The following is a 27,607-nucleotide window of genomic DNA, read 5'->3' as shown; positions in this document are numbered from 1 at the left end:
TCCTTTAGAAGTAATTTCCAGTAAAATTTTGTTCCTACTGAAAAAGACCTCAATATATTGAGTCAGGTTCTTTAATTACGTGAGCCCTGTAGATCAACCACTCTCTAGGTCAGGCCCCACTCCCAAGAGTAGTTAGACAACACAAACTAACCTGGTGGGAAAAAGAAGAAAAGTTAGGTGGGTAGGGAGGAGAGGAGGGTACATATGGGAAGAACTGGGGGCGGGAGGGTGAATACAATAAATGCCTTGAATGAGGCTGGAGAGATGTCTCAGCAGTTAAGAGCACTAGCTGCTCTTGCAAAGGACCTGAGTTCAGTTCCCAGCACCCACGCTGTGGCTCACAACCATCCATCACTCCAGTTTCAGGGGATCTGGTGCCCTCTGCTGATCCCAGTGGGCACCAGGCATGCACGTGATGCATGGACAAATAAATACACACACAGGCAAAACACTGATACACATAAAACAAATCTTTAAAAATATATAGTCTGAAATTCTAAAGATACTAGTTTTTAAAAGTGAACTCCGGTCAGGGGATGATGGAATAAGGCCTTAATCCCAACACTTGGGAGGCAAAGGCAGGCAGATCTCTGTGAGTTCGAGGCCAGCCTAGTCTACAGAGTTGGTTCCAGGACAACCAGGGCTACAGAGAGAAACCCTGTCTCAAAAAACAAAAAGAGTGAACTCTGTCCTACCATATGCAACCTGATTATAAGGTGGCATAATTACCCCCTAAGGCTGTTATACTGGTTTGTTCAGGATGCTCCACAGGCTCCACAGGCTCCGCTGACTCTCTTACTCCAACCTTAGGCAAGCTTTACCTCGGGGAATCGATCCCGCTGTCTCCGGTCATGCTGTAACTCTCTGTCCCTTCGAGGTGACTGTGCTCTCGCTGTGGCTCCTGAGGCAACACTGGCACGTGCAAGGTGTTCAAAAGTTGCAATTTGTCTGGGAAAGGCTTGTTTTCCTGATTCAGAGGGCTCTGTCTCCAGCCAGCTGGATCCATTCCTGCATCAGCAGGAGAATCTTGCAGGATCTCTGCCCCACAACTAGTTTTCCTTACAGTAGAGAATTTAAGTAAACTTCCACGAGCTGCTGCTGGGGCCTGGACACAGGCAGCGGTGGTCTCTCTTTCGTAGTTGAAACCAAATGGAGTCCCTGAATTTAGGCCAGGGCTATCAGTGAAATGAGGGTTTGAGCCGTCCCCTGAATTCGCAAACAAGCCAGCTTTGTACCAGTGCCCTTCAAGCGCCAGGGGCTCGAACCTGTCAGCTGTGCTAACACTTTCGGTCAGAGATCTCCCGGTCACTGTTGGTCTTCCCAGATGATTCCGCCCGCCTCCACCTACAGAGGTGTGTCCAGGCAGTGTGTGACAAGAGTCATCATCAGTCTCAGAGAAGTCATCTAGGTACAATGAACTGCAGGCCCCGTCATCCACCCCAGTGTCGCTCTGGTTCAAAGCTACCTCGTCCTGCTCACTATTGGAGAACCCCTCATTTTCCAGATTGACAATCTTGGCCCCTGGGACAAACGCCTTCCTCGTTAGTTCTTCAGAGTCACCGGCTTGTCTTTCACGTGCCCTCAAATGGTTTGCCCCATCTGGGCAATCTAAGAGGCCCAGGGTTTGGAACTGGTGTACCGTCTTATCCACTGAAGGATACAAACAAGATATTGAGTCCAAAGAAGGCAGGACCTGATGCGTTTCTTTGGTTCCCAAGAACATGTCACAGTCAGAGTAACTTTTCCTTAAGATTTCAGGAATGACCTTGCTTTCCCCATCATACACGCCACCTCTCAACAAGCTTTCCCGGAAGGAACAGCACCGAGGGTGGCGAGGGTAATTTCCTGAGCCACCACTGGAGTCACTGACAGGATGGACAGGTGCCTTCACCTCCTGCTTGGTTTCTGTCTCTGGGTTTTCACAGCACTGTTTTGCAAATGGTCCTTTGGCTCCAGCGGCAAAGACTCCCAAAGGACCTGAAGACCCCGCCCTCGGGAAAGACTTTTTCTCTGGCCTCACAGGACTAGGTTTCAGATCATGGCTCTTCAGAACACTGTGTCCTTTGGATATTGGGTGCCCTCGGAGACACATGCCCTGAAAAGGATTACTGATCTGTTTTTTATAAATCAAGTGGGCACCTGACATAGCTGGGTTCCCATCATGCAACTGCTGAATTTCTTTACTGGGACTTTTCATTCTGGTAGCAGGCTGGGCTTCAGAGACCTTGGGGTGCTTCTCTAGTTTTGGCTCAAGTTCATCCCCTTGGCTCCAAGCTCTTTGTCTACCCCTATGAGAACAGCCCCGCCGGTGAGGCTTGGCAAACCTGCCCTGCCTTTTCCGGATTCCCTCTTTAGGAGAACACTTGTGCCTGGTCGGTGGTACATCAGTGGAAGTGCCCTGGCTATTATACTTTTTCTGTTCTTCATATTTTTGCATTAGGACTGTGTGTTTGATTAAGTTGTCAACAGTCAACACGGGGTTAATTCTTTTGATTATTGCATGTTCCACATCTCGGGGGATGTTGCTGGAGCTGTCTTCATCTCGGACGGGCCACTCTTTGGGCGGGAACTGCGCAGAGAAACTGCGATACTCTATTTTGGGCTTCTCTCTTCTAGAAAAGCTGCGCCACAAGAAACCAAAACCAAATTTTTTGCCTTTGTCTTTGGTGAATGGTAATGGTTTGGGGCTCATACAGATGTGGGTGTCTTCAGATGCTGAAAGTACCTGGTTCTTAGACAAAGGTGTGGGTTTCTCGAGACCTTCCTGTTTTTTTCTAGTCAGTTCTTCAGCAGACAGTGGGTCCTTAGAGTCCTGAATGCTTGTATCAAGGAAACACTTACAGGAGGGACAGTGGGAGACAGGGGCCTCGTTCTCCTGGGCCAGCTCTTCACAGCAATCCATGCTCACCAGATAGGTCACTGACGTGGGCTCTGAGCAGCCTTCGTCTGACAGGGGAGCTCTCTTATTTCCCTGCGTGGCTGTCTTTGTGACAAAGTAAGTGTTCGGTGTAACTATGCAGTAGCCCTCTCCAGTGTAGTAAATCTTCCTCTCTTGAATTAGAGCCCCCAGTGTGCTGTGGAGAATGTCTGGGGATGGAACCGCAATACCTAAAAAACAAACAAACAAAAACAAGTGAAATCAGAATTTTAGAATGACCACATATCTGCTCAACAAACTTGGAGCTCAATGGGCAGTGGTGGCGCATGCCCTTAATCCCAGCACTCAGGAGGCAGAGGCAGGCGAATCTCTCTGAGTTTGAGGCCAGCCTGGTCTACAAGAGCTAGTTCCAGGTTAGGCCCCAAAGCTACAGAGAAACCCTATCTCAAAAAAACAACAAAAAAACAAAAAGCAGGGGGCTGGAGAGATGGCTCAGCGGTTAAGAGCACTGTCTGCTCTTCCAAAGGTCCTGAGTTCAATTCCCAGCAACCACATGGTGGCTCACAACCATCTGTAATGAGGTCTGGTGCCCTCTTCTGGCTTGCAGGCACACACAGTGACAGAATAAGTATACATAATAAATAAATAAATAAATAAATAAATAAATAAATAAATAGCAAACTTGGAGCTGATTGTATCTAATCCATACAATTGAAATGCCAGCGCAATGGAAAACGCTGCCTGTGGACAGGCCTGACGACCTGATCCTCGCTCCTACAAAGCAGCGAGCTGTCCTCTGGCCTCCACACGTCTGTGACACTCCCATGCCTGGGCTGTCATGCATGTGCAAGTGTACACACACACACACACACACACACACACACGTTTTCTAAGTCAGAACTGAGCATGGTGAATCATCTGTAACCTCGGTGCTCAGGAGACTAACAGAGGAGAATTGTGTCAGTTTCAAGGCCACCCACTGCTCTCTACTGAGAACTAGGCCAGCCTGAGCTACAGTGAAACCCTATCTCAAACCAAACAAAACAACTCAAAGAATGTGTAATCAAAGTACAAAAAACTATGTAAGTTGGTCCCCACAGAGGCAGATGGCTGGACTAAGGGTTAAAAACAAAAAACAAAAATTTGAATACCACTGGATATAAATCAACTTAAAATCTGAAGATTCAGTAGGAAAGCAATTGCCTAGCAGGCATGGGTTCGATCCTCAGCACTGAAAAAAAAAAAAAAAAGTAAACCTTGAGAAAGCCTTCATAATGAACATACATGAAGTCTTAAAAAGTCTCATGAGCGCTACATGGAGAATGCCCAGAATGACTTCACTTATGCCATAAAGGGTAAAAGACACTAAAATGCAGTTCGTGAAGGCGTGAGTAGGAGCTGCGGATTCTACCCGTTCCATCTCTGGGAAACAGACATGGGAAGGTGGGAGGTGGGAGAGGTGAACTGATTAACATGTATTGACATATTGGGAAAAAATCATCCATAAAGTAAAAGAAATATACCTTTATGAAATGTTGAAGCTAGGCTGGATCTGCTGCTAAGCCCAAGGACCTAGGTTCAAGTCCTGGGACCCACATGGTGAAAAGAGGGTCTGGCTCATTCTGTAAGACCTCTGCCCTCCACATGTGTACTGGGGCACGCACGTGACACACAAATGTTGAGGTAGGGCTTTTCTTGACAGTATCCTTTATTTTTTTTCCTATACCAGTGATGGAGACCAGGGCTTTGTGCATGCTAGGCTATATCCCCAGCTGTCTTTTTATGTTCTATTTTTAGATAGGGTCTTACTAAGCTGCATAGGCTGGCCTTGAACTTTGAATCCCGCCTCAGCCTAGCAAACAGCTGGGTTGGGCGACTCATTGTTGTGACCAAGAGAGTCTGCAGAAAAGGGGGAAAGGGACACCATACCCTTTACTTATGTCACAGTTGTTTAAATAGAAACCCAACACATAGGAATGAACACAGGTGGTGAACACTGGTTACCTGGGTAATGTCTCAAGTGCTCCAAGAGTGATTCCCGTGTTACAGCCACCTGAGCTGCATTCATATCAGCTATAGCACAGCAAAGAACTTCAGCCAAGGGCACAAACCGACACTGGGCTATGGGACTCATTTGCACTGGGAAGACATCACCTGAATTGGAGGTCAAAAACAGCAGAGGTGATAAATCTGCTATAAACCATTCGGAATTAGTGAGCATAGAACAGACTCTGCTAACATAGCCTGTGCGAGGGTAGAAACTAGAGAACCAGCCAGGCAGCGGTGGTGCTCGCCCTTAATCCCAGCACTCGGGAGGCAGAGGCAGGCGGATCTCTGAGTTCAAGGCCAGCCTGGTCTACAAGAGCTAGTTCCAGGACAGGATCTAAAACAGGTGAAACCCTGTCTCGAAAAAACAAAACAAAGAATTAATTAAAAAAGAAAAGAAAAGAAACTAGAGAAGAAGGTTTACATCATGGTCTCTCTGTGACGCCTGCTGAGGAGGTCAAACATGCTATCCAGCAGTTCACACGCTAAAAGCATGCCTCCAGATCAGCTTGGAAGCCGTGGTACAACGCGCATCGTGTGCAGCACAGGTGGAGATGGATCATGCTTGCCACTAGAGTTGACAAAAGTATCAGCCAATGAACGACTTATTTATGTCTATGGAGTTTGTTACACCAAAGATAACCATTGATGATAGTTTGGGGATGGAACTCAGTTTGTAAAGGGCTTGTCTCGCAAGGAAAAGACCCTGGCTGCGTCCAACCCCCAACACGGCATAAAGAGCCTGGTGGCACTCGCTTAGAGACGTGAAGGGTAGAGGACCAGAAGTTCAAGGTCACCCTTACCTACAAAGTAAGCTTGAGCCTAGCTGGGCTACTTGAGACTCAATCTCAGAAACAGATGTGGATATAGCTCGGTGGTAGGGCACTGGCCTAGCATGTTCATCTCCTTAGGGCAGGCCTTAGATTCATCTTGAGGTACCTCACACTAAGAATAAACTAATCTACTACCTATAATCCCACAAGTTGGGAACAGAGGCAGGAGGATCGTAAATTCAAGGTCATCTTCAGCTACATTTGTGAGTTTGAGATCAGAGTTGGCCACAAGAGACCTTTCCTAAAGTTAAAAAAAAATGAAGAAAAACAAAAACAAATAAAACTACCATTAGCGGGCTGGAGAGATGGCTCAGAGGTTAAGAGCATTGCCTGCTCTTCCAAAGGTCCTGAGTTCAATTCCCAGCAACCACATGGTGGCTCACAACCATCTGCAATGGGGTCTGGTGCCCTCTTCTGGTCTTCAGGCATACACACAGACAGAATATTGTATACATAATAAATAAATAAATATTTAAAAAAACTACCACTAGCTAGTAGTATTTCCTCTTTAAAATCCATGTACCTCTATATGAAACATGCTAGAGAGAACATTCTAAATTGCTTTACTCTCCTCTCAGGCACCCTTCCTACTGCGTACATCCAACCTTTTGATTCCCCACCCCACCCCCGTCAATGCTGGCGCATTCCCTTCACAGCTGTTGCTAAGATACACGCTGCAGGTGCATAAATCATGCTTTCTGTGTGCAGGAAAGTGAAGCAAACCCTAACCTGGGAACTTTTGTGTCGGATGCCAGGGCAGCTTCCGAGCTACAGCGATGGTCTGCTTCACTTACTGCTGTTTTCTCTGGGTTTCTGCAATGCAGGGTGAAGTCTCCGTGCAGAAGCTGCACAGACCCCACTGGCAAATCAGCCAGGTTTCACAGTTCCAGGAAAACTCCCACTGAAGAGCAACTAAACAGCGGCGCCTTTAAGAACAGGCCTGTTTAGGGCCTTCCACCCCCAAGCTTGCAAAGCACTGGGCTAAAGAGAGACTGTAGGCAAGAGAGCAGTCACCACAATGCCCCTTCTGTTTACACAGGTTAGCATTCCTGGGTGTCTCAGAAATGGAAAAAGTGGTTAGGCTGAAAGACAAATATCAAAGTTAGAATAATATAGATGAGGCCAATTGTCTGATATACTTTCTACACTCCATAGATAGATAGACAAATAGATAGACAGACAGACACATACATACATACATACATACATACATACATACATACATACATACATACATAGATGACAGACTGAAAAGCATTTTTTTGAAAAAAGTTTTTAAAGACAGAGTCTTAACTATGTATCACTGACTGGTCTGGAACTCACTATGTAGACCAACCTGACCTAGAATTCACAAAAAAATAGACCTAACTCTGCCTCCCGAGTGCTGGGATTAAAGGTGTGCATAACCACTATCATCTTTTTTTGTTTGTTTGCTTGTTTATTTTTGTTTTTCTTTTTTTGTTTTTCAAGACAGGGTTTCTCTGTGTAACAGCTCTAGCTGTCCTGGAACTCACTTCGTAGACCAGGCTGCTGGCCTTGAACTCACAGAGATCAGCCTGTCTCTGCCTCCTGAGTGCTGGGATTAAATGCATCCCCTCCCACCTGGTGGTGGCATCATTTTTTTTAATCAAAGGAATCTGGTTGGTTGATTTATTTGTTTTTAATTTTTGTTATAAAGAAAGCAAAGAACAAGTTTTAAAATAATCACACCCCAAAGCTGACTTTGAGGGGAATTGTAAGGCAAAGTGCATGAATTCCACGTTCACGTAGATGGATGCCAATCAGCAAGTGAAGGAGGCAGCTCTTCATTCGCCAAGGCTGACAGCACCGAGTAAGGCAGATCCTTTGAGCTGGCAACCTTCAGATGGTGACAAGATGACGGGCGGTGGTGACACAAGCTTCTTATCCCAGCACTGGAGAGGAAGAGAGGCAGGTGGATCTCTGTGAGTGGGAGGCCAGCCTGGCCTCCAGAGTGAGTTCCAGGACAGCCAGGGCAACACAGAGAGAGACCCTATCTTGGAAAAACTAACAAAAATGGTGACTAGATGTCAGGGACCAAATCAGCCTGCTGGCGGATGGATGGCTTTAGACCAATGGTTATCAAGCTTCCGTCAAGACCCCTGGGACGGGGTCAGATGGCCCAGTCACAAGGGTTGCATATCAGATATTCTGCTTATCAACTACTTACACTATGATTCATAACATAACAAAATTACAGTTATCAAGTAGCAACAAAAATAATTGTATGCTCGAGGTCACCACAAGATGAGGGACTGTATTAAAGGGTTGCAGCATTAGGAAACTTGAGAACCATTGCCTTAGTCTAAGGCAGTCAGTCCTTGCCTCCTGGTGCCGAAAGCCTTAGAAAGCCCCAGGCCCGTTGCGTGTGGGCAAGACTTGCTCTTGTGGGTGACAGTGGTTTAACAACCCAGAACAAAATGCTGGAGTGGTGGGCCTTGTTATTCTTGCAAAGACTAAGGTTCGGTTCCCAGCACTCATATGGTGGCTCAGAAACCACCAGTAACTCCAGTTCCAAGGGATCCAATGCCTTCTGGCTTCCACGGGCTTCAGGCAGTCACCGAGCGCATATACATTATACATACAGGCAAAACATTCACATACATATAAAATCTCAAAGAAAACAGCAACAACAACAAACTAAACAAAAACAATCCAGCGCAAGATAAGATCTCACCAAAGAGGGAAAGCAGAGGTTCTTTATGGAAGGGCATAGACCCCCCCCCCCACCCTCCCACCCCGTAAACCTCGGGGGAAGCCATCAGGAAAAATACAAGCACTATTTATTGCAGTCCTCATCAACACCCCCATGACCTCAGTCATCACAAGGGTAATGTTTAAAGAACCTATGATTCAGGGGCTGGAGAGATGACTCAGTAGGTAAGAACACTGGCTGAACTTTCAGAGGACTAGCTCCCAGCACCCACATGGAGGGAGGCCCACAACCATGTGTAACTCCAGCTCCAGGGGCTCAGATTCCCTGTAGGCAGGAGTCACCTAAGAGGAGGCAAAGCACTCATACACACAGAATTAAAATTTAAAAATTCTTAAATTATATGAAAGCATAAAAGACTCCTCATAGTCAAAGCAATCCTAGGCAAAAAAAATTTTTTTTTTTTGAGCCAGGTATGGCAATGCATGGTTGCTTGTAATCTACTTCCGAGGCTGAGGCAGAAGGGTATGGAGTTTGAATCTAGGCTGGGCTCCAAAGCAAATTCCAGGTCAGTGTTGATGCTACGTCTTAAAAACGAATAATCCCTGATGACAGGAGATAAGAAAGTAAAAGAGGGGGTACCGGAGGTAAAAGGGTGTAAGTAGGGATGAGGGCAGAGAGATGGGGGAGGCTCAATCAAAACTAGGTACGTATGAAAATTCTATAATGAAATCTAATACTCAGTAAGCTAATTACAAAACTAGGAGCTGAACATGGAGGTGCATGCTTTTAATCCCAGCACTCGGGAAACAGAAGTAGACCAAGCCAGCCTAGCCTGGTCTACAAAGTCGGTTCCAGGACAGCCAAGGCTGTTACACAGAGAAAGCCTGTCTCAAAAAAGCCAAAACCAAACCAAACAAACAAACAAACAAAAAAACCAAAAAACTAGGGGCTGTAGAGCCAGCTCTGCAGTTAAGAGTGCTTGCGGCTGTTCAGAAGGACCCAGCTGGGTTAAATTCCCGGCACCCACAACCGTCTGTGTTATTCCAGTCCCACGGGTTCTGACACCCTCATCTGGCATACACATGGTGTACATATATACAAGCAAGCAAAACTCTCATATGAAATACGTAAATTAAAAAATCTCTGTGAGTTCGAGGCCGGCCTGGTCTACGAAGTGAGTTCCAGGATAGCCAAGTCTACACAGGAAAAACCCTGTCTCTAAAAACTAAAAATAAAAAGATAGATAGATAAATAACTTTAATTAATTCAAAATGAATCAAGACCTTAAGAGAAACCCCAAACTCGCAGTATTCCTTTGGCCTCTGTCTCTGGAGAGTTGGGACTATACAAATGAGTCACCAATGCCCGACTTGTTAGGTTTCAAACTGAAGTATTTCAATTTGATTTTTGTTGTTTTTCGATCGAGTCAGATTTCTCTGTGTAACATCCCTAGTTTTCCTGGAGCTCTGAGGAATTAAAACACTTGGACTTTTGATCTCTAGAATGTATGATGACAATTTTTTTTTTTTTTTGCTTTTTGTTTTCTGTTTTTTTTTTTTTTTTTTTTTTTGAGACAGGATTTGTCTGTGTTGCCCTGGCTCTCCTGGGACTCACTCTGTAGACTAGGCTGGCCTCGAACTCACAGAGAGGCGCCTGCCTCTGCCTCCCGAGCACTAGGAGTAAAGGCGTGCGCCACTACTGCTCGGCTTCAACTTGATTTTTGAGGTTCATAAGACTGTGCTAGCAAATAAACAGAAGAATGGGTTCCAGGGAATTTGGGAAGCATTCACATCCAAACCTTTTGGTTTCATACACGCAAGAATTTGTCATGGCATTAAAATCTATGTAACACTAATCCTAATATTTCATGTTTAAGAACACAAACCTCCCTCGAGACTATTTCGAGCCTACACAGGTGTGCTTCTGGATGACGTGGCGCTAGGCAATCCGCCAAGAACTCCTGCATTATTGACCTTCAGATGGCTTAACTGAGCCGCTGGACCTCAGCTAATTACCCAGATTCGGGGAAACCCGAGACCACGTCTTTGGGGCTTGGTATTGAATCCCATGGTGGGAAAGGGTTCTTCTAAGCGCATGAGAGATGACAGCAAAGCACAAACAAAAAACAGCCTGCAGATACACTCGGGCTTAATAAAAGAGGATGCTTGGCTCAGAGTAACCCAAGAAGAGCCCGATTTCAAGCTCCTCTTTCATCTGCCACATCTTTCTCCTTAAAAAGAGAGAAAGAAAGCCAAGCAGCCTTTGTAACAACAGGATTCTCATCGGAGATACCGGCGTTTGCACAAAGCTCCGCTGCTTTACATGATTAGGTCTGCTGCGTTATAACGTCAAATAGGTTCAGAAAAAAAAAAATCTGAATGGAAATAAGATCAAAGTTTTCAGCCCACAGAGTCCCCCTTTCAGCTGAGTAGGGGGACATCTATAACCACATATGCCAGGATTTGAGAGCTGGCTATACTCTAGGCGGCTGGGTGTCTGTCGTGGAGGGAAATTATTTCTCCAGCACAGTAGATACTCCAATATGGGAGTATCCACTATTGGGGTACCTTGCCCTAATGGTTACAGGAAGAGCAATGGGAGGTTAGGGGTGTACCTTGCCTGGCACGCTCAGCAGCACAGGAAACAGGCCATGATGTATTGCATGCCTATAATTCCAGCATCAGAAGTTCAAGGTCATCCTCTGCTACACAGCAAGTTTGAGGAAAGCCTGAGACATGTGAGACCAAGTCTCATAACAAAACAAAAGCAAAAACTTAAGCCACACATCAAAGCCCACACACTAATAATGGGAGACTTGGAGACTTCAACACCCCCCACTGTCACTGCTGGACAGGTCTGCCAGACAGAAACTTAACAGAAAAATAAAGGAACTAACAGATGTCATGACTCAAATGAACTTAAAAGACATCTACAGAACATTTTAGCCAAATACAAAAGAATATATACCACCTTCTTAGCACCTCATGGAACCTTCTCTAAAACTGACCACATACTCAGTAACAAAGCAAATCTCAACAGATACAAAAAAATTGGAATAACCACCTGTATCTTATCAGATCACCATGACTTAAAGTTAGAATTCAACACGAATTGCAGTAAGCCTACAAACTCATGGAACTTGATCAATGCTTAACTGAATCACCACTGGGTCAAGGAAGAAACAGACTTCCTAGAATCCAGTGAAAATGACTGCACAACATACCCAAACCTACGGGACACTATGAAAGCAGTGCTAAGAGGAAAGTTCAGAGCACTAAGTGCCCACTTAAATAACGTGCAGAAAATTCACACTAGCAACTTAACAATATACCTGAAAACTCTAGAACAAAAAGAAACCCACTCAGGAGGAGTAGACGACAGGAAATAAACAAATTGAGGGCTGAAATCAATAAAATAGAAACAAAGAGAATACAAAGAATCAAAGCAAAGGGTAACCAGGCTGCAATCCACGACCTCAAAGAAGCCTGAAGAGGGACAGGCATGGAGGACCCCAGAAAGGGGAAATAGTTAAGATCTCCTGGGAGGGGGGGCTAGAAGGGAGGCAATGGGAACATGAGGGATTGAGATGGTCAAGTTGGGAGAGGGATGGAGAGGGAGAGCAATGAAAGAGATATCTTCATGAGGGAGCCATTATGAGGGTAGAGAAAAACATGGTGCTGAGGAAATTCCCAGGGATCCACAAGGATGACGCCAGCGAAGACTCCTAGCAATCATGGAGGTGCTGTCTGAACTGACCTGGCCTGCCTCTATAATCATATTAGTGACTACCCTGTCATCATAGAAGCTGCATCCAGTAACTGATGGAAGCAGACATGGTGTCCACAGCCAAGCACTGAGCTGAGCTCCTGGAGTTCAGCTGAAGGGAGAAGGGATCATATGGGCAAGGAGGAGTGGGAGGTACGGGGGTCAAGATCATGATGGGGAAAACCACAGAAACTAGTGGGAACACATGGACTCTGGGCTGACAGCTGGGGAGCTTTCATGTGACTGAACTAGGTCCTCTGAATATGGGGACAGTTGTGTGGCTTGATCTATTTGTGGGGCCCCTGGCAGTGGAACCAGACTTAACCAGGGTGCATGAACTGGCTTTTTGGAGCCTATTCCCTATGGTGGGATATCTTGCTCAGCCTTTTTTTTTTTTTAAACTATCTTTATTTTATATGTATTGGTGTTTTGCCTGAATGCATAATCTCCTGGAATTGGAGTTACAGACAGTTGTGAGCTTCCATGTGGGTGCTGGGAATTGAACTCAGGTCCTCTGGAAGAACAGCCTGTGTTCTTAAACACCATTGAGCCATTTTTCCAGGCCCCTTGCTCAGCCTTGATACAGGGGAAGGGGGCCTCGTCCTGCCTTAACTTGGTAGGACAGACTTTGTTGATGCTCCAAGGAGGGCCTTCCCCCTCTAAGGAAGTGGATAGTGGGTGGGATGGAAGGAGGTGGAGAGGGGGTGGGAGAAGGGAAGGGAAGGGAGGTGGAACCGGCCTTCATTCACCAGCACCTTTTTCTGGGTGCATGCTGCAGGAGGCCTGGGTCTAGCACAGCAAAGTTTCTCTGCAAGGACTTCAAACACAGACTCAGTAACGCACTGGGACCTAGGAGGAGTATGCTCAGTGGATCTGCTCCATGGTGGATCCACAGTGGACATCTCCTTGGTTATTTTTTAGCTCATACAAAAGTGCCTCACTGGTCTTGCCTGGACTTGTTCAACATCAAACTCAAAGAAATGTCAAATCTGTCCCCTCATAGCCACGTGATGCCAGCCAGTGCTGACAGAGCGCCTTGGAACCAAAGCATAACTAGGAATGTAGTGTAGCCAAGAAAGAGAGAACTGCCAGGCAGTGGGGGCACACACCTTTGATCCTAGCACTTGGGAGGCAGAGGCAGATGGGTCTCTGACTTTGAGCCAGTCCTGTCTCAGGTTGGGGGTGGGGCAGGGTTTCCACATACCCCAGGCTGGCTTCACTCTGGATAGGTAGCCAAGGATGACCTGGAATTTCTGATCCTTCTGCCTCTGCCTCCCAAGTGTTAGGATCCCAGACACGCATGCTAAGGATCCCAGACACGCGTGCTAAGCCAGCATTCTACCATCTGAGAGCTGTATTCCAGTCCCAGTGGACTCCCCAGGTGGGGTGTTCCCCATCTGTCTCTTGAGCTCTAGCTTTACTCCGCTGTGACCTTTCCTGGGTCATCTCATTCTCAGGAGAGACACAGTGAGGTCTCCGCCGGGAGGGAAGGAGCTAGTGGCTCAAAACAGCTGGCCCTCAGACAGCCACGCTAACGGCTGTGCCATCAAGGCTGGCACCTGCTGGCTCTTAAACATTCCAAAAAGCCTGGTATTGAGAGCTAAAGCATTCGCGGAGGCAAGGCAGGAGAATCGAGAGTTCAAGGTCAGACAGAATCACATAGTCAGAACTGTATCCAAAAAGAAGAGAAGAAGAAGAAGAAGAAGAAGGAAGAAGAAGAAGAAGAAGAAGAAGAAGAAGGAAGAAGGAAGAAGAAGGAAGAAGAAGGAAGAAGAAGGAAGAAGGAAGAAGAAGGAAGAAGAAGAAGAAGAAGAAGAAGAAGAAGAAGAAGAAGAAGAAGAAGAAGAAGAAGAAGAAGAAGAAGAAGAAGAAGAAGAAACCCCCAAGGACTCAGTGGCAGATCATGTGCAGAACATTAACAAGGCCTTGGGTTGCAGCCCAAGAATGAGAGAGACAGAGACAGAGAGAATGAGAGTCCTCACAAATTTAGGGGTTTTAAGAATAAATTTATCATGGACTGGAGAGATGGATCAGTGGTTCAGAGCTTCAGAGCACTGGTTGCTCCTCCAGAAGTCCTGAGCTCAATTCCCAGCAATCACATGGTAGCTCACAACCATCTATGGTAGGAACTGATGCCTTCTTCTGGCATAAAGTCATACATGCAGATAGAGCACTCAGAAATAAAAATAAAAAATAGCCGGGTGGTGGTGGCACATGCCTTTAATCCCAGCACTTGGGAGGTAGAGGCAGGTGTATCACTGGGAGTTCGAGGCCAGCCTGGTCTACAAGAGCTAGTTCCAGGACAGGCTCCCAAAGCTACAGAGAAACCCTGTCTTGAAAAACAAATAAAAAATTAAAAAACAATCAGCCTGTAGGTGGTGGTGCACACCTTTAATCCCAGGAAGCAGAGGCAGGTGGATCTGTGAGTTTGAGGCCAGCCTGACCTACAGAGTGAGTGTCCCAAGAGAGCCAGGGCAACATAGAGAAATCCTGTCTCAAAATAACAAAAAACAAAAACAAAACAACAAAGCAGAATACATCTATGTTCTAGAGATCAAAAGTCCGAGTGTTTTATTTCCTCAGAGCCATACTCAGTGTTGGTGTTCAAGGTTTCTCCCTAAACTTGACACAACAAGGTCTTATGTAGGCCACCGTGTAGCCAAGGCTTATTGTTTTTACTCTTTGACTCTTTTTCTCTTTTTTATCTGGTCAGGGGGTGCCCTGACACCTAACTCTCAAGTAAACCACACACAGTGTCTTATTTTCTTATAAATGCCCAACCTTAGCTTGACTTGTTTCTTGCCAAGTTTTTTAAATTTAAATTATCCCAACCACTTTTTGCCTCTCGGCAAATTTTCCTTTTTTCACTTCTGTACACATTACCTTCACTCTTTCTGCATTGGTGGCTAAGTGGTTAGGTGGCGGGGTGGCCCCTAGGGTCCTCCTCTCCTCCTTTTCTTTCTCCCGGTTCTTTCCCAGATTACTCCTCCTATTTATCCTTTCTGCCTGCAAGTTCCACCTATCCTTTCTCCTGACTCGCTATTAGCAATTCCACCCTTTATGAGCCCATCAGGTGTCTTAGACAGGCAAAGAATCACAGCTTCACAGAGTTAAACAAAGGCGGCATAAACAAAAGCAGTGTGTCTTTATATCATTAAACCAATGTTCCAGAGCATAAACAAATGTAACACGTCTTAAAATAATATTCTACAACAAAGGCCAGCCTAGAACTCCTGATCCTTCTGTCGTCAGCTCTCAAGTCCTAGGATTATAGGTGTATGCTGTCATGCCCAGGTGTAGACGAAAGTTTCTGTCTTGCCTGGCCCTACAGCTGTTCAATCCCAAAGAAACACACAGAGGCTTATATTAATTATAAAGTCTCTGGCCTCTTAGCTCAGGCTTATTGTTAATTAGCTCTTACAACTTAAATTAACCCATAATTCTTATCTATGTTTAGCCCCATGGCTTGGTATCTTTTCTCAACAAGGCATTCTCATCTTCTTCCTCTGCATCTGGCTGGTGACTGCATCCCTACCTTTCTTCTTCCCAGAAGTCTCTTAGTCTTAGTCTGGTCACCCTGCCTATATTTCCTCCTAGCAACTGGCCAATCGGCATTTTATTGAACTAATATGAGTGACAAATCTTTACAGTGTACAAAAAAGCATTATAAAATTTTATATATTAAAATATATAAAACTCTTTAAATTATATAAAAGCAATATATAAAAGCATTATCCTACAGCAGCCAGGCTTTCAAACCTAGTCTCTTACCTAGACAGTTGAGTAAGTTTAGGTCTGGGTTTTGGGCAGAATTCCTTGCCTTGTGATTATAAAACTGATGATGAAGGTCCCCTACATTGTAGGCCCATATTTCCTTATGGTGTGGCAGCCAGGCTCTGCAGCCATAGGCCCACCTGAGGTGGTCATGTAGACCTGCAGACAGCCTGTCACTGCCCTCAACAATAGCCAGGATGTGCCGCTCCTTCTCTTTTGTTATAAATGTAGATCGCCTGGGGAGAGGTGTATGCTGAAGCTGATGACTGAATTGCAGGTGCTGTCCCCAGAAAGAGAATATTAATGAGGTATCCACCTCGGTTGAGGGGGGTTAAGAGATGTTTGGTATAATAAACATGGGTAGATCTTCAGGATAGAGAGAAGCCTGAGATGTTCTTCTGTGATGATGGTGTAAGCTGTGTCCGGTTATTCCTTGTGTCTCCGTACCAGTCCAGCTAGGGAAAACAGTTTTCTATGTTGGGACCCACGGGCCCTGACACTGCATCTCCAGCAGATCCAAGCTGAGCCTCTGAAATCAAAGACAACCTGTATGCCTGGGCCGACCCCATTTGTCATTCGTCACAGTGCTCCTAACACCTCCACTCTCTGATTTCCTTTTAAGAGTCTAGTGTCACTTCCGATATGAGTCATAGACATTTCTCTTGCTTTTAAGAATTGGAGTTATTAGACCAGGCTCATCTCAGCAATACAGAGGGCTCTCTCAAGTGGAGAGGCCATCATATCTGTAAAGTCCCTTCTGCCATGCAAGGCAACATATCCACAGGTTCCAGGGACTGGGTGTCATTGGTGGATTATTCTCCCTGGTACCTCTGGTATAGGGGCAACCAATAACTAAGAGAACAGCTATAAATTTGGACTATAGAAAGGGCTGAGCAGGTAAGAGCGTTGGCTGCTTTTCCAGAGTGTTGTTGGGGTTTCTGTCCTGCCCGATTCCTGCAGTCGTTAAGTCCCAAAGAAATCACACAGAGGTCTACGTTAGCTATAAACTGATTGGCTCATTAGCTCAGGCTTCTTATTAACTCTTATAACTTGTATTAACCCATTATTGCCTATGCTAGCCACGTGGCTTGGTACCTTATTTAGCAAGGCAGTCACATCTTCTGTGGCTGGGTCAGGACTGCCGACCAAGTTTTCCTCTTCCCAGAATTCTCCTGTTCTCATTGACCCACCTTTACTTCCTGTCTGGTTGTCCTGCCTATGCTTCCTGCCTAGCTACTGGCCAATCAGCATTTATTTAAAATATAATTGACAGAACACAGACCATTGCCACACCACCAGAGGACCCAGATTCAATTTCTGGCATCCATGTGACAGCTCCATCTCCAGAAGGTCAGATGCCCCCTTCTGGCTTCTAAGGGCACCAGGCACCCCCCCCCCAGCACATCTGAATTTTGTAAATAATTAAAATAATAAAACTCAATGGGCGGTGGTGGTGCACGTAATAATAATAATATAATAATACTCTTTAAATTATAAGTTGCCCTGGTTCCCACATTTCCCTCCCCCCCCAAAAGTTCTAGGCAAACTTGGGACAAATTTGAGGTGAGGCCTCAGGGGCAGGCCCCATTTAACCCAGTTCTCATTGCTGTGTGTCATGATAAACATAAACTAACACTGGGGCCAGGAGGGTGGCTCAGCAGGGGAAAGTGTGTGCCACCAAGCCTGACAACCCTAGCCTGATTCCCTCAGAGCCACATAGGGGAACCAACTGCTACAAATTGTCCTCTGACTCTTCATATGCACGATGTGTGTTCCACACACACTCACACATATATACACACATATGCATACATGCAGTAAATACATGTAACTTGAAAAGTAAAAATACGGACTCAAAAAAAATAATGTTGTTAGCTTAACCAGGTGGTGGTGGCGCACGCCTTTAACCCCAGTACTCAGGAGGCAGAGGCAGGTGGATCTCTGTGAGTTCGAGGTCAGCCTGGTCTACAGAGTGAGTTCTAGGACAGTGAGTTCCATAGAGAAACCCTGTCTGAAAAACAAAACAAAACAAAACATTGTATGTAACTATGGAAGACAACTGAGTGCCAAGTTACTTGAATAATAAAATTTCCATATAACTTTTTATTAAATGCTGTCTTTTTTATCTGCCTAGTTCTCACGTTTGAAATGAGCCCCATTGAAAGGTAGGATGTCAAGCACTCCAGAGTTTGAGGGTTCTCTCTGAGTCTGCTGTGTGATTCTAAGTGGCTCTTGTATGGGCTAGCCCCTGCTTGTATGGGTGGGACTGAGATGGACCAGCACTTTCCAGAACATTCACTGAATGAAGCACTTCTAAGGGAAGGGGTTCTTGGGGCTGGAGAAACGGCTCAGCAGTTACGAACTGCTCAGCAGGACTGGCTGTTCTCCCAGAGTACCTTCGTTTTTTGATTCTTTGCAAAGATCAAGAACAGAGGACCACATGGGTGCTCACAACCATTTGTAACTAAAGTTTCGGGGAAATGATGTCCTCTTCGGGCATCTGAGTGCATTGCATACACATGGTACAGAGCTATGCAGCAGGCAAAATACCCATATGCATAAATAAAAATAAACGTTAAGGGGTTAGAGAGACAGCTCAGCGGTTAAGAGCACTGACTGCTCTTCCAGAGGACCCGAGTTCAATTCCGAGCACCCACATAGCAGCTCATAACTGTCTAATGCCAGTTCCAATGCACATAAGAATAAAATTAAATAAAATTTGTTTTTAAAAAGTTAATTTTTTTTTTTGAGAGAGTCTTATGTAGTCCTAGATGTCTTGGAACTCACTATGTAGACTAAACTGGCAGAGATCCTCCTGCCTCTGCCTCCCAAGTGCTGAGAATAAAGGTGTGTACTACCGTGCCCACCAGGCTAAGAGAAAAAGTCCTGGGCAAGAAAGATGACTCAGTGAGGAAAGGCACTTTGCTGCTCAAATGCATCTGATGAGTTCGTCACTCCCCACCCTGAACTCCCATCGAAAGGTGGAAGCAGAGAACTGACACCCCCCCCCCAAAGGTGTTCTCTGACCTCCCCGCACGCACTCCTCCCTCCCAAGCACCGAACGTTAGGAAAGATGGCTGCTTGGGTCTCAACGACACAGGTGAAGGGCATCTCTAGAGAATGGCCTGGCTGACTTGGTTCAACAGATCCTGGTCCTAAGAAGCAGAGGTCTGAGTCAATTTTTCCCTTGCGGGGAGAGTTTGGCGCGCACTCCTTTTGTACTGGTAACGACTGCTTGCTTACGACCCGGGCTCTTTTCCTCAGCCCGGTCCCTGTGTTCTGTGCTGTCCTTTAAGGCTAACTTACACGTGTGCATCTGAACGCCACTGCAGGGCAGCACCAAACGGTGCACCACTCCATCCATATCCAGCAGACATTTATTGAGTATCTATTATACACCAGTTGTCTGGGAACTACAGCAAATGGGACCCAGTACTTGCCCTCAAGGGGCTTTGGTTATATTGAGGAGCAGTGGGGTAGAGGCAATTATAACCCAACGTGAGAGCTACAACCTCCCACCTAAATGCTTTCTCAAGACATTTGGAGATGTCCAAGCAGGGTTGGTGTGAATGAAAAAAGGGTCAGCTACATTCCTGTGGGGTCTTAGGTACTAATGGCAGCATGGGGAAGCAGAGACAGTCCAGATATGTGTTAAGCAGCCATGGCCTCACACCCTTCCCTTCACTTCGTGAGGCCGGAAAAGATGCCATTTTTATGCTGGGACCTGTGGCACTTCGAACTTCACCCCTACCCCTGAGGAAAGTCGCGGGGGTGGGGGGGTAGCCCCTTTTAGGGGAAGTATTAGCTATGGGAAAAACCCAAGCTACACAAATCTGCTGACAAGATGCTGACCACCTGACTTCCCCATCGGTTGAATAACAATGGACCAATCAGATACTCTCCAGGCAGACCCTATGCTAGCAAAGGTCCGCAGCTGTCTGGAGGACTTAACCAAGGGGGCTGTTGCTATCCCCCTTAGATACTAATAGCCTATCAGGAAGCAATTGTGATAGAGGATAAGAATTTTGTATTTTAAGACTTTGTGTTTTGTGTTTTCTCCCTTAGAGACACAGACGGCGTCTTTCTCCCTCATCTGCCGTGCCAGACTGTGAGGCGGAGGACCCCTGCTAGTCCCTACTTAATAACAAACGAAACCTTGCTTCTGCATTTGGAAGGGTGGCTCCGTGGTGGTTTTCAGAAGGGTCCTAGGACTTAGGCACAACAATTTACTAGGTGCCCTCTTTTACCGATTCACCTCAACTGTTCAACAAGGGAACAGTAGCTTCTCAGGGGCACTCCCAAGGCGTTTGACAGTGCTGGAAATAAGACTGACACGTGTCAGTTCATCAGTACTGGACTCTTTACCTTTTCTTTCCAAACTAAAGACATCGCACCTGACCAGCCACAGCCTCATTAGAGCCCCGAGATTTGTTTTCTCGCAGCCATTACTTAGGCACATAATGATAGTCTTGATCCACCCTGACTTTTCCCGCTCCCATAGCCTTCTGACTAGATACTGATCCAGGCACAGTGCTTCTCCCACCTGGAAGGAAAGACATCAGGCTGGGCAGGCTGTACTTCCCTTACGGGAGATCTACTTCTGCAGTTCAGTATTTTATTTGATTGGTCCATTCATAAATGTATGCTCCATCTCTAGCTCCACTTAAAGCTGCCAGGCATTGGCCAAGGAGATTTTTTTCTTCTTCTTCTTCTTCTTCTTCTTCTTCTTCTTCTTCTTCTTCTTCTTCTTCTTCTTCTTCTTCTTCTTCTTCTTCTTCTTCTTCTTCTNTTTTTTTCTTCTTCTTCTTCTTCTTCTTCTTCTTCTTCTTCTTCTTCTTCTTCTTCTTCTTCTTCTTCTTCTTCTTCTTCTTCTTCTTCTTCTTCTTCTTTTTACATTAGTTATAAACTAATTGGCCCATTAGCTCAGGCTTCTTATTAACTCTTATAACTTATATTAGCCCATTATTCTTGTCTATGCTAGCCACATGGCTTGGTATCTTATTCAGTGAGGCAGTCACATCTTACTTCTCCTGTGGCTGGGTCACAACTGCAGACTAGGACTTCCTTCTTCCCAGAATTCTCCTGTTCTCATTGACCTGCCTCTATTTCCTGCCTGATTGCTACTGGCCAATCAGCGTTTTATTAAAATATAATTGACAGGGTAAAACCATTGTCCCATAGCACTCCTCCCCCTTTTTTTTTAAGGAACAAGAACTTTGAATCTAATATCCTTTGTTTAGCTTTTCTTCTGACTAATATCCATAACAATTTGTAACCAACATTCTAAACAAAGGAAAATATCCATAGTCCATTATTTTGGAATTTGGGAATAGTTTTCCAAGCTACTTCCTGCTGGTTGGGAAGCACTGATAATCTTATGGGGACCTAAAGAAAATTTAGAATTATCATCAGGTCATGACTGGAGTATCCTATGAGGCTTGACCATCTCAAGCAGCAGTCTTGAACCAGTTATGGATAAAGAACTCAGACATTTGGGCCATTCACTCCTATCAGAGATTTCTCAGTTGGTCTTCCTTGATCAAACCTGATTTTTCTTAACTCAGAATGAATCCATAGCCTCTCATTTTCTGTGGAAGGCCAAGGAGACTTTCAAAGACTCTTACAGCCTTTATTTTTTCTTTCTGCTTGAATTTTTGTTTTCAGACAGGGTCTCATTTGGCCTGTATGGCCTTGAATCCCTGACCTTTCTGTCCCCCCACCCCAGCCTCCCAAGCGCTGTGACTACAGGTGTGTGCATTTTCACACCTTCTCGCCTGGGTCTAGGTAGATGCAGCTCTCTCACGGCCAGGAGAAAATAAATTGGAGGTCAAAGAACCACCCACTCAAGGAGGCAAAGCAGAGAGCAGGTGGGAATGCCCAGGTTTGGGACAGCCTTGCTGAGCTGCGCCCACGCCAGCCTACCTACCTAAAGACAAATCTATCCTTTGTGCAAGCCATTTTCCCAGATTTCTAAAATCCCCCAACAAAACTCTTGTTTAGCTCAAATCTCCCTTGACCCGTAACCTGAGTTGCCACTTCATGACTTCTGCTGTGAGCTGTGTGTGCCAAGGGCTTGACATCACAGGATACTGTAATGGATTAAGTAAAAATGCTGCGGATCCCCCAGTAGCTGCAGCGGCACAAACGCTGCAGGTCAAGTGGCAGCAGTGGGCAGCGGGTCCCCAGAGCAGCCAGTCCCAGGCAGGGATGGCGCAGTTCCCCAAGTGACTGCAGTGGGCCACAAGGGGCAGTTAGTCCCACAAGGACAGACAGACAGATGGGCATGCCATGATACCACATCACAGGTCTCCAAAAGTGGCTGATCCTAGGCAGGGAGCCACGCACTGGGTGAGAGACAGAGACATGGATAGGCTCTACATGCGGAGTGAGGTTGGATATTTATTTAGTGGGTTATGGAAGGGACGGGGAGAGCGGTAAGGGGAGAAACAGAAAGACAGAGAGACAGAGGAGGGGAAGGGGAGAAGTGGGGAGAATGGAGCGAAGTAGACGCTGCTTCTTCAGGGGAAAGATGGAAAAGGAAGAGACTCAGGCTGCAAGCAGGAAGATCTGCCTGCCTCAGCAGACAGGTGAGGTAGTAGGCAGGGCTTGTCTCTTAAAGGGACAGTACAGATTATTACAGATACTTCATTAGCTCCTTCACAGGAACGCCACATAGCTGGCTGTCTACAGAAGAGGTCCTAAGCTATTTACGTCCAAGCTGAGCTACAAATGTTATGAGAGACAGAAGTTGTGCCTTCAACTAGCATTGAAAGTTTTAAGTATTGATGAAAATTGTAGCGCTTACAGCAGACGCTCTCCTGGCAGGGGCTTTCCTTACTGCATGTGGAAATCAATGTATATATTGTTGAAAGCCCACAAGACTATACAGTAAATGCACAGCGGACAGATTCCTAGACAGACCCACAAATGTACCACTTGTGGGGACCCATTTGCAGATCTTCGGGAACACTTGACTTTGCATAGTCACTGTCAATTCTGTAAAAATTTTGTGAAGCCATGACTCTTCTTCCCTTCAAAATAGGATTCATTCCCAAAATACCTCAGCAGTGTGACTTCCTCCTGTAAGGGGCAACAGAATGACCTTCCATAGGGCCTTAGAGCGATAAGATTAACTCCTTGTTCTAACAAATCTTCATAAAGACAACCCCCCACAACTACCTCTGCTAATAGACCACATAGGAATTTCAAAAAGATAGAAAGACAGCGTGCCTGCCCCTGAAAAACAGGTATGGCTCCCCAAAGTCGATTATCACAACAGAGATTGGGGTGAAGGGAGTGAGTGAGCCCAGAGTTCAATGACATTTTTTTTTTGTTTGTTTTTTGAGACAGGGTTTCTCTGTAATTTTTGAGCCTGTCCTGGAACTAGCTCTTGGAGACCAGGCTTGCCTTGAACTCACAGAGATTGGCCTGCCTCTGCCTCCAGAGTGCTGGGATTAAAGATGTGCGACACCACCCAGCTGGTTTGGAATGTTAGGTGTTTCCCCCTGGATGCTGGCCCTTCCTGGGTAGTGTCACTTTTCCTGGAGTGCTGCTTTGTCAGGTTCTATCTGTTCTTTTCTGACTCTGAAATAAATGCATGTTGATATCATTGTTTTTGCCTATGGAATTTTTTAAACTATGTTTCTAAACACTAAAAACCTGGTAGAGATCACCTCTTTTCTGTTTCTTTGCCCAAAGAGTAAAGAACATGCAGAGGTAACATGCTTGAGTTAATGTATTTACCGTCAGACCCTATTAGTCAGATTTTCCCTTGTTGTAGATGGCCTGCTATGAGCCCTGATGGGGTGCTGAGACTGATACTCAAAGCCCCTGATAATGTATTGCCTTGGGAAATAGAGGCAAATAGCTATAACTCCACCTGTATTTTAGGAGTAACCCTTGACATTTGTCAAAGGAAGTTGCCTTGGTCCCGAATGAGCCTGGATCTTCCCTGACTCACCAAGTCTCTGTGGATGGGTTTGCCTGGAAGTAGGTTGTTCCCACTGGTGAGACCCTCTGCTGCACTGGCCTGAGCTCTGTGGTGACAGGAGCTGGGGAGGCTGTACTTGGTTTCGTGAGATAAACACAATGCTGCCTCTTCTGCCAGACTCTACACACAAGGTCCTCCAAAGGCCTTGCAGAGTGCACCTTGATGGCTCCATTTTTTAATCGGGACAATAAAAAATTCAGGGAGGCCTGTCCCTGCCCACCCATGCTAGGTCACCTCTCCCTTCTGTGGGGCAGCTCTATCTGTTGGCCACCTTCTTTCCTGGTATCCGCACCATGGTGGTTGGATGTGGAAGGCACCCCTGGGTTTTGGATCAAATGGTCACACTCACATTGTCCAAACTGTCAGCCAAGCTGATTACTTGCTCTTCTGGGTTCTGAAATACTAACTTTTAAAAATAAACGCCAAGCCGGACATGGTGGCACAGCACTTGGGAGGCAGAGGCATGCAGATCTCTGAATTCAAGGTCAGCCTGGCCTACAGAACTAGTTCCAGGACAGACAGGGCTGTACAGAGAAACCCTGTCTCAAAAACAAAAAAACAAAACAAAAACAAACAAACAAAAAGAACAACTAACTAAAGTCACTCTGGGGAAACAATTCCCATGAATGTAGTCTCACTATTGAGAACTATTTCTAGACCATTAAAACTTTAAAGACTGGGCCTGGAGATGCTCAGTGGTTAAGAGCACCGACGGCTCTTCCAGAGGACCCGGCGCGATTCCTAGCACGTGTTGACTCACAGTCATCTATAAATCAGTTCCAAGGGATCTGATTGTAAGACCCTCACCCCTTATTCTCAAAGGAGCGAGAAAATTTCCTAGCAGAATGTTTCTCCAGGAAGATAGCACCCTTCCTCTCTCCCACAGGGGAGATTCCAAGTATGAGGACACTCAGCTCAGCCCAGCCAGCCACCTGGTACAGACTGATAAAGATGGCCTGACTCAGGAACAGGGTGGCCTTGCTCTATGAACAAAGAATTAGCTGACTTAACAGGATGGGAGAGAGCAAAGGACCTTGCACCCATGCCAAAGCAGCTTCAAAAAGCCTCTTTGTGGTTACACCTTTAAAAGCATACCCCACAGAAGGAGCTCAGCTCCTCTCTACTTCACTTGCAACCAGGGATTGAGATGAGTTCCAAATATGTTTGTATTATGCTAAATAAACCTTGCTTATTACAGTCTGGGCCTCTCTGGTGGTCTCTCTCTGGGGGTCGTAATCTGGGCACAACACTGATACCTTCTCTCGACCCTCCACTAACACTGGACACAGCCGGCGGGCAGACATACATGCAGGCAAAATAGCCACACACATCAAATAGTAAAATTTTAATTTAAAAATTATTTATTTCTATGAATGAGCCAATGCTGTGTCCTCAGCATGTCAAGCAGAGGCTGAGGCATTAGGCCCTCTTCTGGGGGTGTCATGTCTAGAACAGCCTGAAGGTCCTGGTTGGTTAGACCAGATACCTCCTTGAGTCCATCAGAATTTTTCCCTGACATTTTGCCGCTGCCTTCAATAGCAGTTCGCTGCAATGTCTCCCCGTCTCCTTGTTGGGGAAGGTAAACAGTGATTGCTTGTAAGACCTATAATTTCCAAAGGCGCTACCCATCTTCCTCTTTCTCATATTAGCTACTTTATGCTTTAAGATAGGGACGTCTGATACGTGCTCCTCTCTAGCTGATGCCTCACATCCCAGGAGGCAGTAGCCTCCCCTCCAACCTAGCATGGCTGTTCTCGATAATCCATCAGTGGCGAAGGCCTGCATGACTATGTAGGGAATCGCCTTAGCAGAGAAAAGTGGTACTCACTTGCCCAGCTTTCTCAACACGCTTCAGCCTGTTCCCTCCAGGTCATCGCTTGACGAGAAGTGTGAAAGGGGGCCACTACAGGCCAGTCCTAAGAGCTGGCCTACTCCATTTCTTTAAGGGAATTTCTCATTTCATCTTTGAGAATTTCAAACATTCTCTTGAGGTTATTTTTTAGATCATTTTCTTCTGGTTCATCCATATTTGATTGTTTGGGTCCTGCTTTTGTAGGGTCTTTAGGTTTTACTGGTCTTGTGTTGCTCTTTGTAGTGTAGCATGTGATCTTACCTTTCCTACTCATCTTTTCCTCTAATAGGTGTGGCTGGGGCTGTCTGAGATTCTGTTGAATAGTGAATCCAAAGCTCAGATGGTTGTTCCTCGTGGTATAGTCGGTGTCACAGTTCTAGTTACCCCGTCGGCTATTCCTGTTCCTGGAGGTAGCTCAGTGCTCCTGTTTTGGTCTGTTCCCTTGGAGTTTGCTGTCTCAGGCTTACTTTGTCCTAGGCTGCTGGCCTTTAACTTTACCTGTAAATCTTGGTCTGGATCTCCTCCTGCAGAAGTCCCTGGCTTGGACTTAGACCTGTTCTGGTGGCAATCGCTGACTCTGGATCTGGTCGCTGGTCGCTGGTTCAATCGTCTTCCTGTGTCCGGGGGACTGGGTTTGCTCCTGGATTCTGCTCCTGGTTGGAGCTTGTTCTCTCTGTGTCTTAGGTAACTGGCTCAGGCCCACTCAGGGTGGAGACTCTGAGTCAGGTCATTGGCTCAATCTTAGTCTGCCAGTGTCCCAGGACTGGGTTGGCTCCCAGGACTGGATTTGTTCCTGGCTTCTGCTCCAGGTGGAGCTTGTTTCCTCTGGTTCTCTCTGTCCTTGGAGTCTCATTCAGTTCCACTTCTGTGGAATTTGTTGCCCAAGGTGGAGTTCCTTGCTTCAGGGCAACTTTGGCTTAGGTTACTGGCTTTGACCAGTATCTGTAAATCCTGGTCTGGATTCCCTCCTGCAGAAGTCCCTGGGTTGGAATTAGACCTGGAAAGGTTTCTGGTTCTGGTCTACTGCCTTGGAGGTCCCAGGCTCGGGTGCGTCCGAACTGCAGAGGACCTGCTTACGTTCTCAGAGGTCTCGGACTCATGCTCGGACCCGCCTATTCCCCTTGATGTCCCAGACCAATGCCTGAACCACAGAGGACTCAGCTCAGGCCTACTCTCTCTCCCTGCTCCACAGAGATCTCTGGTTCCTGCCTATTCCCTCTGAGGACCCAGGTTCACTCACACTCAGGCTGACAGAGGTCCTGGTTCGGTGCTAGTTCCTGGGAGGTCCTAGACTCTCTTGCCCAGATCCACTGAGGTGTTGACTTGAAGGTCCTGGATTCACGTCTGGACCCTTAGCAGTCTCTGGTTCTGGCTCACTCACTCAGCTGTTACTCCCCTGTACCTGTTCTGGTGGAGATCACTGACTCTGGATCTGGTCGCTGGCTCAATCCTGATCCGCCCATGTCCCAGGACTGGGTTTGCTCCAGGCTTCTGCTCCTGGTTGGAGCTTGTTCTCTCTGTGTCTTACTTTATCTTTATCTATAGTCTTTTCCTACTGAGGAATGGGAACTTCATTCTTGTCCTTCTTGGAGTCTTATCCTTGATTTTTCCTTACAAACCAAGAGCTAGCCTACTAAGTTCTTTAAATGACTCTACCTCTGACCAAGGGGCATTCAGAAGTTCCTGGCATGAGTCATCAAGACCTCTTCCCTGGCCTTGCTCACACCTAGCTCTGTAACTGCTCTCCAGAATAAGTTCATTCTTCCTGCTTTTCTTGGTGAGTTTTGCCCCAGAG

The 27,607-nt window shown here is 46.2% G+C and overlaps 1 protein-coding gene across 1 annotated transcript in view; it reads right to left on the bottom strand.

Moving 5' to 3' along the window:
* The window catches only part of Stox1 (storkhead box 1), a 55,853-nt gene that overhangs the window by 4,451 nt on the left and 23,795 nt on the right, over positions 1-27,607 (bottom strand). Inside the window, exons 2-3 of the mRNA XM_050141527.1 lie at positions 4,883-5,032; positions 822-3,108 (exon numbers count right to left, since the gene is read on the bottom strand). Of these exons, the coding sequence (XP_049997484.1) occupies positions 822-3,108; positions 4,883-5,032 (2,437 nt within the window). The remainder of the gene's footprint in view (positions 1-821; positions 3,109-4,882; positions 5,033-27,607) is intronic.

This window comes from Alexandromys fortis, unplaced genomic scaffold, assembly GCF_014885135.2.
Source record: "Alexandromys fortis isolate MF-2015 unplaced genomic scaffold, M_Fortis_MF-2015_v1.1 scaffold_9, whole genome shotgun sequence".
NCBI lineage: Eukaryota > Metazoa > Chordata > Mammalia > Rodentia > Cricetidae > Alexandromys > Alexandromys fortis.
The sequence above is the reverse complement of the archived record's forward strand: the minus strand, read 5'-3'. Positions and strand labels throughout refer to the sequence as shown.